Here is a 13,626-nt window from a genome sequence, read left to right as displayed (position 1 = left end):
TCTAGAAAAGATGCACATTTTTCTGTGCGTGTGAATTAGACGTGGAAGGGCAGACCTAAACCGTCCGGAAAACAAACTGGGTATATGTGAGACGTTTGGGGACAAAAGATGCAATTACTGAGGGGAGAAAATAAAATAAAAAGTGAAGTAGCAAGTTACTTTTTTTGTCTTCCAGGGAGTAATATGTAAACTAATAATCTTAACCCATTTTGGGCGGGAACCCCTTTGTGTTTTAAGCATTATGTTATGCTTTAGCTATTGAAAAATAGCAGATCTACAAGCTCATAGCGCGCCACCGAGTGGCGCGCTACGAGCTTGTAGGTCTGCTATTTTTGAAAAATCGTGAAAATAATTATTTCAGAAAACTGTCAGCATTTAGAAGACATTTGTAGAATCGTCTAAATGGGTCTAAATGGATGAAGTAACTAGTAGGTAATATATTATAGTTTTTGAGTAACTTTTCCAACGCTGGTGTTCACGTGGCGTCTCCAGGCCTACCTGGCTTGGGGTCGGTAGCTGTTGAGGATCTGGTAGGCTCTGATCAGGTCTAGTTTCCCGTGGCCCTGTTCGAACATGTTGACACCAGGCAGCCTGCGGGCCGACGCGATCAGAGCCTGCTTCATGGAGGCTGGGTTCACCAGCTCTCGGTTCAGCACAGTGCTGTGGGGTTAAAGGAGAACGACGATTGGATTAGAGAATGTGTGTGTGTGTGTGTGTGTGTGTGTGTGTGTGCATAGGAGAGATAAAGAGGGCTGGTGGATTATCCATCAATGTTCATGACATTACAGTCACGTATACAAGTGTAATTTCCCTTCTAACACATTCACCGTCGATGACGGAGAGTTCATGAATACCTGGGCAGTTTAATGTGTTTTGAATGTACTGTGTTCCCAAGGGAGAAGGGAGTAGACAGGAAGGGTGGTGTGGTGTTTAACAACAACCATATCTGCTGCTATCTGTCCAGTCTAGTCACACATCCGTGCCGGGAATGCCAAACCACAACAGAGAGAGTTTTCGCCCCGAGACCAAAAGGGATAACGAGTGACTGAGAAGAAATTCTAAGGGCCTGCTACTTTTTGTCACGCATTGTAACATTTTCGGGAAACTAAAATAGGGCTCCTCTTTAAGAAAATTACTTAACCACTTAACCCATTTTATATAATTCGGAATTAGACGATGTGTTGCATCCCGACACGTTGCCTAACGTTGACATGCCCAGAATAGGGATGCCTTTTATCTTTTTGAGCGAGGGCAGCTTAACATGCTGCCAACACAAACACAGGACACAAGTTTGGTCCTGTAGAAGTGAATTTCAAAAAAAAGTTTTAAAAAAAATCACTTGTGCGTGAGTGAGCCTTTGTTTGCTTTTGTACGTCACAGAAGGGGCATTCTTAACCCATTCTGGCGGGAACCCCTTTTGATTTTTAACTAAGCATTATGTTATACTTTAGCTATTGAAAAATAGTGGCGCGCTACGAGCTTGTAGATCTGCTATTTTTGAAAATTCGTAATTCTGACGTCAAATTCTTTGACATCAGGCCTAAATGGGTTAAAAAAAACATAAAAAGTCCATAGACTTGCCTGCCACATCACACTGATTTTTTTTTGGGGGGGGCATGTTTTTTTGTGAGGGGGAAATTGCTGATTTTTGAGGGTGACAAACTTCAAAAGTCTTTAACTTGGCTTCCACATGATGTCATGTCTGAAAACCAGACGTTGGAGGGGCTAGTGGCCCTCAAAAAATAAAATAATATAATATAGATCTTAAAATTCATGATATGGACACGGCCAGGGTTATGATACAGTGAAAAGGGAAGGCAGTCCGCACACTCCCAGGCACTTCATTTGCAGAGAAATAACAATGTTTTGACTGTCCCCCCATCCAATAACAAGGTTTTGACTGTCCCCCCATCCAATAACAAGGTTTTGACTGTCCCCCCATCCAATAACAAGGTTTTGACTGTCCCCCCATCCAATAACAAGGTCTTGACTGTCCCCCCCATCCAATAACAACGTTTTGACTGTCCCCCCCCCCCATCCAATAACAACGTTTTGACTGTCCCCCCCATCCAATAACAACGTTTTGACTGTCCCCCCCATCCAATTTAAGATCCAGAGGTAATCGTGCCTTCGCTGTTGCAGAACCCACTCTCAGGAATAGCCTCCCTTTTTATATTAAAAGTTCTCAGTCCATTGAACTTTTTAAGTCTCTTCTCATCTCTTTTCTATGGCCTTTGATCCTTATTTTTGTCATTTGAACTGTTTCATTTCTTGTTGTTACTTGTTTGATGTTTTTGTATTTTGTATGCATAACTGTCTCTAGATTTTATTGTGTAAAGCACTTTGGTCAATCTCGATCGTTTTAAATGTGCTATATAAATAAAGCTTGATTTGATTTGATTTGATTCTGGGTCTTCGCCAGGCATGGCGTCGACAACAATGTAGGCGTGTTATACACACACACAACAGCATAGGGGCGAGTCAACAATGGTTCTGATACCGACCTGGCCAGCAGGGTGACCGCTCCGGCCACCACAGGTGATGCCACACTGGTGCCAGACAGGGAGCGACAGCCCTCCTTCAGCCCTGACCCCCTGACCCCCGACCCATAGGTCACGATGTCAGGCTTCACTCGGCCATAGCCACCTGGCAGCTCCTGGAGAGAGAGAGAGAGAGAGGCAAAGAGAGGCAAAATGAAGACAGTGAAGTTGATGAAGAGAAAAAGTGACGATGAGAAGTTGAGCTTTTGAAAAGATGGATTATGGCAGAAATGGACAGAGACAGGAGTGAAAAAACCTGGAGAGTGAAGGATAGAGTAATGGCAAAAGACGGAGAGAAAGTGAGAAGGATAATGGGCTGAAAGGGAAATGGGACGGTTCTGTTTTTTTTACTTTTGTGTGGTTGACTGACTGTGAATATGGGGGCAGAAATATGTGAATGTGAATACGGAGAAAGGATCTGGAGGGACTGACTGACTAGACAGCTGGGGGTGGGAGTTACAGCTAAATGACATCTTCAAGTACTGTATATGACAGCCTGGGTCTACGACTGATAAAAGAGCTGGTATGTGCAGGAGACAGGAGAGTGTCGAAACGCCTAACTGGATACGACCGAAGGGGCAGAACTACGCCATGGGATTGGATGACTGAAGGAACAGAGTGCAGAGCCCAGGGTGGCTGTGAGCTCTGGTCTACTGCAGATAGATGAGTTGCTGTGTGGTGCAAAGACTTCTGAACGATGGCATTTGCCCCTTGGCGACACCCGTGTGTGAGAGAGAGAGTGCAAGAGAGTGAGCTAAAATAAGAAAGTGAGCAACACCCACAGCCACAATGCTAGAGGAAGCAAGCGAGAACAACGGTGTGGTACCACCCACTTATAAAACAAACATGGGAGAAGTATCTAGCCTGGTTTCCAGCCCGATTCGCTGCGTTCCGTGAATTTGTTTTTTCACTCCGCTATCAGTCTGGCCAGCCTCCAGTTTGACTCGAATTTCATACCCAGTGCTGTACATAATTATTTGGGCTAGTTCTCAAAGGAGCACCTGTACATGCAAGTTGGTGCGCACGGCACGGGGGGGGGGGGGGGGGGGGGAGCACAGCGTAACTTTGGGAAAGTGTCCTAGTAGCTTGTTTACAACTGAAACTGACTTTCTGTGCACTGACTTCCTCTTCAAAATACGAGCCACGTGTAATGATTAGTCAACACTAGTTTTAGGCGCGATTCATACTCCTATTTTAGAGCCGAATAAAAGGGGGGCGGGTACCGTCCTAAAGTCGTCTCTTCGGTGCTACTGAAAATTTCTGACGAGCCGAAATCATTTCGGCACTACAGCGGTAAAATTAGGAGTATGAATCGGCCCTAAGTCTACTTACAGGAAGTTAACATCACATTTGAGTTCCTTTTGAATGCCTGTCATATTTCTCTACATAACCGGCTCAGCTGTTGGTGCGCAAATGCGCCTGGCATGCCTTTGATCTACCGCGCAAGAATATTCTCTCGGTTGGCACGTCCCAACGTTCTGTCTAATAAACTAATCAATCAATCAATCAGAAAGAGATCCGGGTGTAGCATACCCAGGTCGTCATGCCTCTAGAAGAGAATCTGGCGATGTTGTCCTCAAAGTCGATCCCTCCTACTCCGATCACGTCCATCTGATCCGCTGGGTTGTTCAGGGTCCTGAGCCAATGATGTTTGTGGGAAAAAGACGGAGGAAGACAAAAAACATGAGCACATAATGAGACACATCTAAATACATATAGAATTGTGATTATGTATTTTAGTTTTTTTCCCCCATTTCTTGTAATGTCACTTATTTTACTTTTACACTTAAAAAAAATGAAGTGAGAGAAAACGGAACATGTATTGTAAAATAAAATGAAATTAAATTGCCTGTAAATGATTCTATAATGGCAATAAACAAGTAAAAAAAAAAAAAAAAGTGACAATGAACAGGAAACAAATAGCTGCTGATTTGAAGCGATAAACATACCCGTACAGAGGTCCATCGTTGCCGATAGCTGAGACCATGATCACTTTGTTAGCGGTGAGCTCCCATACCTGTCAATCAGAATCAACTTTATTGTCACACAGTTTTACAAGTAAAAAAAAGTGGGTGAAATGCATTTTTGTGCATAGTTCCCCATTGTGTAATTGTTTTTCTCCAAGAAAAACAAGAAAGGGAAGAAGCGAGAGAGGGGGGTAAGGACATCAAGGCAGGAAAGGAGAAATGTTTGAGCACTTTTACCACAAAAAAGGGTTCATTTAGAAGCTTGTTTCACAGCCGGTATGGGTTGTCAATCAAAGTCATAATGAAAACAAACACCACATCAAACAAAGGAAAGACAAAAGAGAAACAGGCAATTAAGTTTGCCTTCCTGAGAGTGAGATATTAGTGAAACAAAGCCAGACAGGCGAAAGCAAAGGGGTGTGAGGTGAAGATTTTTGTTTTCCTTTCTAGTTCTCAAAACATCCTGCCTGCCAGCGAGCGAGTGATCTGGCAACGGAAATCTCACGACTAACTTTCCTGATTTGTAGCGCCGGCCATGATGGCGCTGTGATCAATCCTGAACCATCAAGCCTGAACCAATCAAATGAACTAATGAATAAATGATGGCAGGAGCGGAAACAAATTAAGCAACGCGGCACCCGTACACACAAATATACGCACACACACTCGCGAGTCTGCACAGCGTGCATGCATAATGAATCAAGTATCCCTTAATCCATTTAGGCCCGACGTCGACATTTAAAAAAATGTCTTCTGAAAAAAGATTTGTGCCGCATTTTCACGATTTTTCAAAAATAGCAGACCTACAAGCTCGTAGCGCGCCACTCGGTGCCGCGCTATGAGCATGTAGATCTGCTATTTTTCAATAGCTAAAGTATAACATAATGCTTAGTTTAAACACCAAAATGGGTTCCCGTCCAGAATGGGTTAATGATGAGTCTCCTTCAGCAAAAACAACCAATATGACGGTCTCACTATACTGTCGACTGATTGAACGACTCTGAAATATACATTTTGATGACAGTTGTTTGAACTATGCTGAAGTAGGCTATGAATAATGAGGGTCTCACTAATGTATACCGTGAACAATCCTCAAATATAAATATGATGTAGTACGTCAGGAGTAAAGTGAGGGTACAGCTAGAGAAGCTAGGCTACTGTGTTGTCTGTCTACTATTCCATCCAGATGTTTCCAGACATTTTCTACAGGATGGCCTTTTTATCTCCTTGAGTTAAATCTTGCTCCGTTTCAATTTTCTATTGTTATTTCATAATTGTATTATTACCGTTTTGATCGGCCAAGCACTTTGCAACAATTTTGAAATAGACACTATACATATAAAGTTTTATTATTATTACATTATTTGAACCTTGCCCAGAGACACGGCGAGTGTGTTCGCTGTTGCTCGAGGTACGTCAGAACACACCTTCGTAACTTTACTCGCTAGCTCGCATCGCTGGCAGCGAGGATGGGGTTCGATATTACACTACACTTTCCTAATCTCTCTTCTGACCGCATTATAACCAGGAAGTGCGTCATCACCTTGTCAACAAAGGGGTGGTCCATGAAGTCAGGGCCCCCGATGCTGAGGTTGAGAACATCTATCTTTTTCAAGATGGCATAGTTGAAGGCGTCCAGGAACCACGAGGTGTAAGAAACCTGAAAGAGAAGAGAAAAAGACAAAATGAAACGCACGTTTTTACAGCGCGTATCCAGTGCATTATTTTTGCTTAATCCCATTTTGGGCAGGAACCCCTTTTGGTGTTAGCATTATGTTATGCTTTAGCTATTGAAAAATAGCAGATCTATAATAATAATAATAATAATAATACATTTTATTTATATAGCGCCTTTCAGGTCACCCAAGGTCGCCTAACAAAACAGAAAAGAAATACAATATAATAAAGCAAGTTTAAAATAAACACAAAGGCCTGCAGCAGACCTTTACTCAAGGTGAGCATAGGCTTGTCTGAATAGGTGAGTTTTGAGGTGGGATTTGAAGGTGGGGAGTGAGTCCATGTTTCGAATGTCAGGGGGAAGGCTGTTCCAGAGGCGAGGGGCAGAGCGGCTGAAAGCTCTACCCCCCATGGTGGACAAACGAGCTGGGGGAACAGTGAGGTTGGTGGAGGAGGCAGACCTGAGTGCCCGGGTGGGAGTGTTGATATGGATGAGATCAGACAGGTATGGGGGGGGAGAGGTTATGGATGGCATTGAATGTGTTGAGGAGGATCTTGAAGTCTATGCGGTATTTGATGGGTAGCCAGTGGAGTTGGTGCAGAACGGGGGTGATGTGGGAGATGGCAGGGGTTTTGGTGATGATGCGGGCTGCAGCGTTCTGGACCAGTTGGATTTTATGGAGGAGTTTGTGGGGGAGACCGAAGAGAAGGGAGTTACAGTAATCGAGGCGGGAGGCGACCAGAGAATGGACTAGGATGGCAGTGTTGTTGGAGGTGAGTGAAGGGCGGAGGCGGTTGATGTTGCGAAGGTGAAAGTAGGCTGACCGGATGGTGTTATTGATGTGGGTATGAAATGATAGGGTGCTGTCGAGGACGACACCCAGACTCTTGACCTGGGGGGAAGGGGAAACCGAGGAGTTGTCTATGGTGAGTGTAAAACTGGGCTGCTTGGTGAGTGAGGATTTGGTGCCTATAAGCTCTGAGTGGCGCTACGAGCTTGTAGGTCTGCTATTTTTGAAAAATCAAAGAACCACTGACATAGAAACATAGCTTTTTCAGAAAACTGTCAGGATGTAGAAGACATTTTTAGAATCTGATCTCAGGTCAAAATGGGTTAAATATGCAGAGTCTTTATGTACCGTTTTAATGGTTTTAAGTCTTATCTTTTACTTAATCTTTTTCCTAATAAAGTTGTCCTTTTCTTATGTTCCCTCCCCTGGCCCCCACACATGTACAGCGTCTTTGAGTACCATGAAAAGCGCTATTATTATTATTATTATTATTAATGAATGGCAATGTTCAATTCATGTACCTGGTTGTTGGTGAAGACTCTGAAAATGTGGAGTTCAGAGTCCGGGGCGAAGCCCTGACACTCCCTCATACTGGCTATCACTCCTGCTACAAAGGTGCCGTGACCTAGGCCTGGAGAGAGAGAGAGACAGTCACAGGACAGAGGCCATCATCATCATCATCATTCACATGTGATCTGGTTTCACAGACAGCTCATTGTCATCAAGCTCATCTTCCTCACCATCATCCAGTGTCTTCTCATTGGTCCAGTTGGTCCTTTCTTTGACGTTCTTAAAATGAGGGTGCTTCTCGCTGAGGCCTGTGTCAAAGACTGCCACCTTTACACCAGCGCCTGCACGCACACACACACACATTAACCCATTTTGACATGAGATCAAATTCTAAAAATGTCTTCTACATCCTGACAGTTTTTGAGAAAAAGCTATGTTTATATGTCAGTCGTTCTTCAATTTTTCAAAAACAGCAGACCTACAAGCTCGTAGCGCGCCACTCGGTGGCGCGCTATGAGCTTGTAGATCTGCTATTTTTCAATAGCTAAAGCATAACATAATGCTAACACCAAAAGGGGTTCCCGCCCAAAATGGGTTAAAGTCTGTCCAATAGTAAAAGTGATGGCATTAACCAATGAATGACCATTTTATACTATAAGTCCATATCATTCATTTATTAAGAATAAGATGCTGACCTGCTGTCAAGTCAGTCAGAAAATCTGATAACTACATAAATATGCTGTACACATGCTATATTCAAAGGCCGTGGTGGATCATGGTTATTCCTCAAACAACTCTTAAGTTACTGCCTTTATGTGGGTTTCAATGGAGAAATGTACGTTACCTGTAGCCTATAAAAAGTGGTTCTCAAACTTTTTAATTGCAAGGACCCCCTTAACTCTGAGAGTGGGCTACATTCGTACACTCTCAGAGTTTCACTATATATGTTTATTTTCCCTTTTTACCTCCATTATGATGAATTCCTGTTCTGTTCTTTGTCTATATAGAAGTGTCTATTTGTACGTCTCTAAATGTTTTGATGAATTGAACATGGTGGACCCTCTTGTAAACAAGTGTAATGCTTAATTGGGTCGTCCACTCACAGTTAACAGCCTTTGTATTGAGTTTGTGCTTGAAATGTACTGTAATTCTGCAAACTGTTAATAAATATTTCAATCAATCAATCAAAAAACAGACTTGTTTAGAACCTCCTCAAAAAACTTTAGTCGAAACATAGTTTCTGAAGCATTTTTAAGGCTTGCCAATAATATTATTTGGGGAAACATACTGTATTTCTCTTGCTTAAAAATGATCGCATTTCAAGATACCGAACTTCCATGTTCCATTTGAAATTCCTGAGCTGCTGTTGTTAAACGTCAGAATCTTACCTGTGTGTCCCATCTGCCAGAGGACGTCAGCCTGCAGGATCTGAGCAACGTGTCGGGGAATGGCCCGGAGCAGACGCCGGCTGGAGTGGCGACCCGTGGCGTGCCAGAAGCCCGAAGCAAGGGATAGGCTCGCCCGGCGAAAGGGGCGGGATGACTGCCACGACTGCCTCCATCGAGTGGCGTTAGAGGGTGCAGGGGGTTCAGGTGCTACGGAAGGACATCAGCCACAGACATACACAGTTGATTGCATGTCGGTAACCTCGAAAGAACATCAATAACAGCTTATGTTGCTACGTGCACTGACTTCACAACAATTCCCCGTACGTGTACAGTACCACTACCTTATCCTACTTACCGCTCCACATAACATAATCCCCTGGACTAGTGCTGCACAATTAATCGAAAAAAGATCGCAATCTAGATTCAGACACCTATCCTATCATGCGATATAATTTCTAAATTTGAGCAAGAATCGTCCAGAACTAGCTGGCTGTCCAATTCATTTCAGTTACTCTTATGGTTTTGCTACAAGAGAGAGACAATTATTTTCATGGACAAAATGATAATCGTGTGAGAAATTGTGATCTCACTTCTTGTGGAGGGAAAATCGAGATTCACATTTGAGCAAGAATCGTGCAGCACTACCCTGGAGCCCGGAGCTTATTTAGCCAATATCTCTCCTTCTTATTTGTCTTTGTCTCTCTCATATCCCCTTTCACTTGAAATCATAACGGGAGTCAGGCACATTATTACATCATTGCCTCATTTGAGTCAATCTAATCTCACCATAACAGAACACCACCATTATAAGATCATTAGCAAGCCGCAGCAGCAACCAACAAGCTAATCACGCCTTTCACACCTTCAAAAAGGAAATCTGGACCAACAGGGGGAAAGAAATGTAACATTCTCTTCAGTTTAATTCAAATGAAATGAGTCTACCAAAGCGCCTCAAGCCTGAAACGGCAGGTACAAGGACATGAGTTGCATAAGGAGAAGAGACTGGACGGACGCAGCACGGACCTTTAGAGCCTTTTATTGGGTGCTAAAGTATACAAATACTAGTCTAGTCTAGTCTTTGTATACTTTTGTATACTTTGTATACTTAGTCCAGCCTTTTATTAGGTGCTAAAGTATACAAAGACTAGACTAGTCTTTGTATACTTTAGCGCCTAATAAAAGGCTCTAAACGTCCGTGCTGCTCCAGTCTCTTCTCCTTATGAAATGTATACCCAGTTTATGTATTATGCCAACTCCCGCCCATGTGTGTTGTCCTGTCTCAGGGAGGGGGAAGACAACCACCACGTCTCCTCTGAGGCTCTGACACACACCAGCTGCTTCTTTTCTGATAGTTTTGGTACTTCATGAACAGAATAACTTACCTACCCCTAATAAATCCACTCGGATCAACATAAAATATATTAAACCCATTTTGACCTGAGATCAGAATCTAAAAATGTCTTCTACATCCTGACAGTTTTCTAAAAAGGCTATGTTTCTATGTCAGTGGTTCTTCGATTTTTCAAAAATAGCAGAGCTACAAGCTCGTAGCGCGCCACTCGGTGGCGCGCTATGAGCTTGTAGATCTGCTATTTTTCAATAGCTAAAGTATAACATGATGCTTACACCAAAAGAGGTTCCCGCCCAAAATGGGTTAAACAAGAATGACTCATAATTGAGTCATAATTGCCAGCTGCAGAAAGCTCTCGTTTATGAACATCTATAATCAGTCTCTGCTCACGGCTTCACATTGCGACGTTACTTCAGAGTATGGGTTTTATGCCTTTCAGACTATGGGCCCTGTCTTGCGTCAGAGACACAAAAATCCATAACTTGGGGATTTAGCATTGCGTAAGGGGCGTTCCACCGCAAAAATTGCCATCTTGTATCCCAGCCTAAATCCCTAAAACGCCTCCGCTATCCGTTACATTATGCATAGGTGTCGTTTGGGCGTTACAATAATTAAACCAATCACTGCGCCACATGCCATCGCCTTTGAGAGAAGACTGCGCAATCCATTATGGCAGGGGTTCTAAACGTTTTTTTTTTGTTTGTTTTTGGGGGGGACCCCCCAAAATAATTTGGCAACCCCCCGAGGCGTCGCGACCCACGGGTTGAGAACCCCTGCATTACAGTACCCATTATCCCCAGTGATATCTTGCCTTAGAATATGGCCCATGGAAGAGCCATGTGCGTCGCTGCCTTGGAATACATTTGATACAGAGGGTTGTTTTGTGTGTCCAGTAGCTCCTCTCTATCATCCACGATTCAACTCGGTGACCTCGCAATAAAGCAGGGACTTTGTGCTGCCCGCGTTACGTGTTACTATGGGGAATTTTATATTATTGTAATCCATTAATTATTTGCTGCGCAATGGAGTGATGAAACTGAACGAGCGAATGGAATAGCGCACAATGAATGCACGGCACAAATCAAATAACTTCTTTGAATAGACAATTATATAAAAACAATGGACACAAGGATTTAAACACTCTCACTTCTGCCGACTATAGGAAAATTACAATCACAGAGATTTGTGGAGAACGAGACCTCTGAGCTGTGAATAACTGCTGGTGTGCGTCCAGGCAGCTCAACTCCTGACTATTACACGTTCTATCAAGCGGCTGGTCTGAGGAGGCGCTTTCCACTGTCCTAAACCTGTGGGGGCAAGATAGCAATTGTAAGGAAAGCGCAAAAACACACCCACGGGTAACACGTCCAGCCGCGAAGAAAGGAGTCGGCATAATGTATAGTGGGTAGTGTGGCCGCAAGATAACGGATTACGGTTCACGGATAGTGGAAGGTTCTAAACCCGCTATTTGCGGGTAAGGCATGGCATACAGTACGTTAGGGGTAGGGCCCTGTGGGTTTTATGGGTAAGTCTCCCATTGGCTTACAGGCAGCCTAGAGGCAGATGAAAAGGTTTCCACTAGGTCGCTAGCAGAGGTCTGGGAACAGCTTTTCAAGCAGCTGGCAAAAAACAATGTAATTTGAACAGCAGCGGACATTGGTGTGAACTTTTTTTCAAGGTCTTTCCCTGAGTTCTGGGAAAGGACAACTGTGTTACTGGTGCTACTAGTAGTGATACACATGCTGTCATTGTTAAGACTTCAGTCAAATGTTATATGGTGGGCTGGGGTTTGTGTCAGTGGGGGCACGCTGACTAAAGCCTTTCATGCAATGCCAGGTACAGTGGGGTGACCCACCCTTCTCCACCCCCCCTCCCCATTAACTCACTAACTACACTCCCAAGGAAGGCACACACAGACTCCAGTGTCAAGCTCCCCCATTACTCTCCCTTTCTCTCCCTCTCTCTCCCCTCTCTCTGTGCACAGCCACACACAGACACACAAACACGTCTCCCTACCTACATCAACACTCCCAGGCTGGTCCCCACCTAGAGCTACGATATGTGATCCCCACCAAACCACAATTGCAACACAGATAGCCAAGACGGAACATAAATACAGACTCAATTCTGAAATAAAAGGGTACATTGCGTTCTGTGGTGAATTGGCTTGCTGTACGTTTATGGATCATTCAAATAATGGTACATATTATTGTTGACTTACAGGGGATGTATTTGAGTGTTCGGAACACTTTCCGCTGTGGCGTCACTCTCTTGATGTAGGGGTGGTCTTCTAAGGTCAACAGGTTGCTAGGCGATGCCTTACGGATGTGGAGCAGATCAAAGTCGCTGGGGAAGTGCGAGGCTGGATTTTCCCGGGGAACAATGTGCCAGTCCAACGCTCCCTCGCCGGTGTTGCGCAGGGCGCTGCTGATGTAAAGGCGCCGGGCTTTGGCCGAGAAATACCCTGTGAATGCTACAATGTACTCTGGAAACAAGAGGGGAGAAAACAACACATGAAACAGTGTTTCCGTGTACACAGACAGACTCGACGGTTTCAGGCTGAGAACAACAATAAAAAGTATGGCTTTTTCACACCTACAGGTGACAGGTGCGTAGGAGAAGGACAACCAAGGGCCCGACGTACTGAAAAAGAAAAAAGCTCCTGCACACCGTCTTCAAATGCAGTTGAAAGGTTTATTAAGGGAAAACACAACGGTTCGGTCTATTTGACCTTCATCAGGCTGTCTCTTTATGCTGAGGCTGAGAACAACAAAACAAATGGAAACTAATACCAGAGCGCTCGCCGGGTGTAGAGCCGGCGGAACGGTAGAACGGTCTCTGCCTGCTATCCCTAAACGTAACTATGTCTTCTAAACGGTTAAACCTAACCTTATTCTCAACCTTGGTAAAAGGGTGCCAAAACCCAAACACTATTCCTAAACTTAACCTCAGTAAAACTATGCCTAACCCTAAACTTATTTCTAAATATAAGAACTGCCCCACCGAGCCGTCGGCAGAAAAAATGACTGTTTTAAGACGAGCATTTCTGGTTGCAGCCGTTACAGCTGGACTATCCATTATAAAACCTATAAACCTATTCGGCTGAATAGGTTTAGGGACACAAACAATGTATTAACACTCCCAACGCGGATCGCGTATCAATACGTTATCAATTAATCAAACGTCGGGTGCGGATCACGTATCAATACGTTTCAATCACTTTTTTATAGAATACTTTCATTCATCTTTTTACCCACCCGGACAATGAAGAACCATCGCCCTATCATTGCTGCTTACTCCCGCTCACGTGATCAGAAAAAAAAAAAAAAAACAAAAACCCCCCTCCCCTCCTGAAAACAGGAGGGCTGGCCGCTTTACGTGTAGAAGCCAGTTGAACGCTGA

The 13,626-nt window shown here is 43.9% G+C and overlaps 1 protein-coding gene across 1 annotated transcript in view; it reads right to left on the bottom strand.

The window, feature by feature from the left end:
• Nucleotides 1–13,626, bottom strand: part of mbtps1 (membrane-bound transcription factor peptidase, site 1) — a 40,094-nt gene that overhangs the window by 15,680 nt on the left and 10,788 nt on the right. The window contains exons 3-11 of the mRNA XM_079502084.1: nt 12,446–12,709; nt 8,874–9,080; nt 7,716–7,826; nt 7,497–7,606; nt 6,051–6,167; nt 4,490–4,557; nt 4,074–4,176; nt 2,505–2,656; nt 499–660 (exon numbers count right to left, since the gene is read on the bottom strand). Coding sequence (XP_079358210.1) covers nt 499–660; nt 2,505–2,656; nt 4,074–4,176; nt 4,490–4,557; nt 6,051–6,167; nt 7,497–7,606; nt 7,716–7,826; nt 8,874–9,080; nt 12,446–12,709 — 1,294 coding nt within the window. The remainder of the gene's footprint in view (nt 1–498; nt 661–2,504; nt 2,657–4,073; nt 4,177–4,489; nt 4,558–6,050; nt 6,168–7,496; nt 7,607–7,715; nt 7,827–8,873; nt 9,081–12,445; nt 12,710–13,626) is intronic.

This window comes from Electrona antarctica, assembly GCF_951216825.1.
Source record: "Electrona antarctica genome assembly, chromosome: 5".
NCBI classification, from domain to species: domain Eukaryota; kingdom Metazoa; phylum Chordata; class Actinopteri; order Myctophiformes; family Myctophidae; genus Electrona; species Electrona antarctica.
This window is presented reverse-complemented; position numbering and strand designations above follow the sequence as displayed.